General features: G+C 35.2%; 1 protein-coding gene across 2 annotated transcripts; it reads left to right on the top strand.

Annotated features, from left to right (window-relative positions):
- Positions 1–1,850: 1,850 nt before the first annotated feature.
- Positions 1,851–4,507, top strand: LOC132303608 (putative disease resistance protein At1g50180). 2 transcript variants are annotated; one of them, XM_059800943.1, is made up of 2 exons: positions 1,851–3,052; positions 4,365–4,507. In XM_059800943.1, the coding sequence occupies exon 1, from the start codon at positions 2,237–2,239 to the stop codon at positions 2,855–2,857; it is 621 nt and encodes a 206-aa protein (XP_059656926.1). In that variant the 5' UTR covers positions 1,851–2,236; the 3' UTR covers positions 2,858–3,052; positions 4,365–4,507. The 2 variants fall into 2 exon arrangements, with proteins under 2 accessions (XP_059656926.1, XP_059656927.1); XM_059800944.1 differs by having other exon boundaries at positions 1,851–4,258.
- Positions 4,508–5,009: the final 502 nt, after the last annotated feature.

Raw genomic sequence — 5,009 nt, 5'->3', positions numbered from 1 at the left:
TTTGGATGAGATGGAGGAACGGGACTTTTATATGTATGTAACCATTTTGGGAATGTAGTATAATATTTGAATTGTGCTTTGGGACATGATAAGTTAGATTTAAGGCCCAGTGAGGCCATTGCATTTATTTTTGTATTTCTACAGGTTGTTGAGGAACATTTTATGCGGAAGTCATGCCGAAATTTTTATAAATTTTTATTATTATTTTGGTATTTATTCGAGTAGTTACAAAAACAATTGAATACACTAGTTGTCAAGGGGAAAGAAAATTCATGATAAAAAAATAATTAAAAAAAAAAAGAGGAAAGAAAAGTCAGTGTCAGAGGGGAGGCTGTTAATTGTCATCTTCAACTTTCTATCTAACTAACTAACTGGCAAAATTCTTACTAATTCTCATCTTCAACTTGAAATAAATAAATAAATAAATAAATACGAGCAAATAAAAGGCACTAATGGGACTAGACTTAAATTGTGTAGTATTCGATTTTTCTCTTCAATTTCATATAAATATATGACAGATTCATACTCTTGCTTTAAGCTGATTTTTCTCCTCTTTTTATTAACTTTCATACTCAGATTGGAGAGTTTGGCTGTTGAATTCTATTGGCTCTCTATTGGGAGAAATTAAGAAGATAAGAGAGAATGGCTGAGAGTGCAATAGCTTTTCAGCAAAATTCTTAATTGTATATGAATACCAATTTTTTTTTTTTTTTTTTTCTTTTTTTGTTCTTTCACAAAATTCATGTTCTTAGTAATTTTATTATTAAAAAATTTAGGACTTTTATTTATCAACGAGGTGAAATTAAAAATTCAAAGAAATTTCAAATTAGTTTTTAAAAATCACATAATATATATATATATATATATATCCACCTACACAAGGTGGTCCCAATCCGCTTATTTCCACCTACACAAGTTGGTCCCATCCATTTATTTCCACCTACACAAGTTGGTCCCCATCCATTTATTTCCACTGGCACAAGTTGATGATATAATTCAAAACACTGAATTTTTTTTTTTTTTTTCCCTAATTGATAATGGCACATACTTGTCTCTGGAGATAAGAGGCTGATACCGCTAAGTCACTGGCCCATTAATTATGTGATTGGCCTTAGCATTTGATTAGAGGTTTGATTTCAAACCTATCATCATGTCGCCTTGATAGTGTTGTGCATGTTTGGTAATTCAGTAGGGTGTTATGTTTTGTTTGGATGGTATTTGGTTGTCGTAAAATATTTACGAATAAAAAAATATTAAAATTTAATTAAAAAAATATTAAAATTAAACTTTGACGCAAAATATAAAAATATATATATATAAAAGAAAAATAATTATTTTACGTTGGAACTCAAGATGAAAAACAGTTGTTCTATGGGTGTTCTGCCGACACTCGCCGAGTACTCAGCAATTCCAATCTCTTAGTCCTAAGCAATGTTAAGCTATAGTGGCCCACTGTTTGTTTTTTTGTGGTTCACGTGCTACTTCAATCAGCTTGTATAATTTTTTTATTGAAAAAAAACAAACAATATTTACATCATTATTATTCTCTTTGGAGAACTCCAACTCTAGTCAATCATTTTAGGAGGTAGAGGAATATTTTCTCACAACCACCTATTTAGACAAATTTAATGCTTATCAAGAAATTAAAACCATGAAATTAGTCCCACTACTCTAAAACAATTGTCCAAACAATGTCTTGTCAAGATTGTCCAAAATTTATGTTAATTGAGTTATAGAAGGGCTCATTTTGTAATTACCACTACTACACTTCATCATTTAATTAAATACATGTCACCCCGGCGGCGGCGACCTTTTCCTATATATAGGATCTTTATATTGCATCTCTATACTATCTCTCTTAGTTCAAACACATCCTCGCTTTTTCTTTCACAAAGCTGTCTTTTATCATTGTTTGGCTCCCCACTGTCTTTCACACTCGGTGCCCTTTCCGCTTTTTATTCCAAACAAAGTTTTTCCACACAATTGACAAATTTTCTGAAATTTTACTTACTAAAATTCATACTAAGATTGGGGACTCTTGTAATCGATCTACTATTGTTCATCCTCTTGCTTTTTATTTCACAAAGCTGTCTTTTGTCATAGCTGTCTTTCAGAGTCGGTGCCCTTTCCACTTCTCATTCCAAACATAGTTTTCCCACACAATTGGGAAATTATCTGAAATTCCTTCTCGATCGATCTTTTGTTCTCTTGATTGAAATCAAGAAGATCAGAGAGAATGGCTGAGATTGCAGTAGAATTTCTACTCAATCACTTGACCAACTTCATTCAACAAGAGTCAAGCCTCTTGGGAGGAATAAGGGAAGAAGCTGAGTCCCTCAGATATGAATTGGAGCACATGAAGGATTTCCTCAAAGAAGCTGATGCAAATGAATTCAATAACTCAGAGCTCCAAGTATGGGTTAAACAAGTGCGTGATGTTGCCCATGACATGGAAGATGTTCTTGATGAATTCATGCTCCACATCGCACACTATCATGGGGATGGATTCTATGGTTTTCTTTGTAATATTTGCTCTTTGATTAAGAACTTGATAGCTCGCCATCAAATTGCATCTGAGATAGGCAAAATAAAATCCAGAGTCAACAATATACATCAAAGCTACCGACAAAGACTCAGCATCTCTGAGCATGGATCAAGCTCCACCGTTGACAACAACCCAAGGTATGATCGTCGAGGTGATGCACTTCTAGTGGAAGAGGCTGAGCTTGTTGGCATGGATGGGCCCAAGAAACAGCTGATTGGGTGGCTTCTGGAGGACAGTCCAAGACTCAAAAGTTGTTTCGGTGGTGGGGATGGGGGGTATGGGAAAAACCACCCTAGTAAAGAAAGTCTATGATGATATGGAGGTGAAGAATCGTTTCCAATGTCATGCTTGGATCACTGTTTCTCAATCATTTGATCTCAGAGAGCTTCTCAAAGATGTAATGCGAATACTCTTCAATGAAGCCAAGCAACCTGCCCCTCAAAGATTGGAAACCATGGGCATCAATAACTTGAAAGCGGAAATCAAAGATTTCCTTCGACAGAGAAGGTACGTGCTTGTTTTAGATGATGTATGGCAAATAGATGCATGGAATGCTTTTAAATATGCATTCCCTGACAACGATAGTGGCAGCCGAATACTGCTCATGACCCGCATTGTTGATGTAGCTTCTACTGATGACATCTATACCATTGTCCTCGGAAGAGTCTTTGACTCTGTTCTGTAAGAAGACATTCCGAGGCAACCACTGCCCTCAATATTAAGAGAAACTCTCACAAAGTATCTTAGAAAAGTGTGAGGGCTTGCCACTTGCAATTGTAACTTGAAAACCTTGAAACTTTGGATCTCAAAAACATCTATGAAACTGAGTTGCCTGTTCAGACCTTAAAGCTCCAGCGTCTTCGTCATCTCTTGGTGTACCGTGACTTTAAAGCAATAGTGGGAATAGAAGGTTTGTCTTCCTTACAAAAACTGTGTTATATTGAAGCCAACCGTGAGAATGGTAGAATTGTAATGGGAGAGCTAGGGAGACTGACCCAGCTGAGGAGATTGGGGATTAGGGAGTTGAGAAGGGAGGATGGGAAGGATTTGTGCTCCTCTCTTGAAAAGCTGAGTAACCTTCAATCATTGAACGTTTTTTCTGTAAAAGAGGAGCAGATTGTTGATTTTTTAACACTTGTCTTCTCCTCCTGGGTCTCTTCAACGGCTCTATTTGTGGGGACGTTTAGAAAATTTGCCTCATTGAATAACTTCTCTTCATAACCTGGTGAGATTGCGGCTTGCGTACAGCAAGTTAAGGGATGATCCATTGCAATCCCTTCAAGAAGTTGCGTTTAGCAACTTCTCTATTTCTGATAGAAATTTTACTTTTTGAGGCTTACCCCTTAGAAGGGAGGAATTGTTAATCGAAGCGACAGGGTTTCAGAAGCTTAAGATATTAAAGCTTTACCCCTTAGAAGGATTGAGGAGGGTGAGAATGGAGAAGGGATCATTGCCTCATCTTGAAAAGCTGATTATTAGGAACTGTAAGTTGGTGGAAGAGGTACCCACACCCACTGGCATTCAACAAATATTTATCAGATAAATTGAAAATGACACTGGATCGAGACAAACAGGGTGGGGATTATTGGAAAATAGCACACATCCCCAACATTCATATGTCTTGAACTTTCCTGGAGAGTCGTTGGGAAGGAGATTATGTAGAGAGAGAGATAGAGGAGTCCTTGCAAAGTTGAGATCATTAGTATTGATCAGGTCACCTAATATTTGCTTTTATTTTATTTTTATAGGATAACTGATTTGTTTTTTCTTTGTTTTTCTTTTTTCTTTTTTAATATATTATGTTATTTTATTTTTATAGGATAACTGATTCGGAGTATTCCTAGAAAGCAGTTGGGAAGGAAATTATATAGAGAGAGAAATGGAGAAGAGTCCTTGCAAACTTCTTGTTGAGATCATCACTATCTAATGTTTTTATTTTATTTTTATGATTAAGTTGTTGTATATTGTGTTACATTATACAATTTATTATGTTTGGAGGAGAGTAGTACAAGCAACAACATTTCATTTATTGTGTTTTTGGAAAATGCAAAGTTGTTGTTGAGATCATCACCTACTGTTCTGAGTTTATATTTATTCATTGTTAATTTTTATGTAATGCATTTCATTTTATAGAGACAATGTATAAAAAAAGTCAAATTCAAGAACTTGGACTCCAACAATACTAATAAGGTTGTCCAATTGTGTAATCTGGATAAATAAAATGTTGAACAATTTAATAGAAGGTTGCAGTTTTTGTCTTTGATGTTTGCTATTTAAGGTAAGGTAGTGTTTCGAGGAGCCCTTCAAGGAGGCACTTTGTAACCGAACAAACAACGTTGGAGTAAAACGAAAAAAAAAAAAAACACGTTCGAACATTGGAGTACATGGAGCGATTGAATAGTCATGTTTAAAAACTACTGAAAATTAATTCAAAATTCAAACAATCTAACTTTCAATTCGGGTG

The sequence above is a fragment of the Cornus florida genome, unplaced genomic scaffold, assembly GCF_030987335.1.
Source record: "Cornus florida cultivar Cherokee Brave unplaced genomic scaffold, ASM3098733v1 CherokeeBrave_3.0.0_Hap2_Chr04, whole genome shotgun sequence".
In the NCBI taxonomy this organism is placed as follows: Eukaryota; Viridiplantae; Streptophyta; class Magnoliopsida; order Cornales; family Cornaceae; genus Cornus; species Cornus florida.
This window is presented reverse-complemented; position numbering and strand designations above follow the sequence as displayed.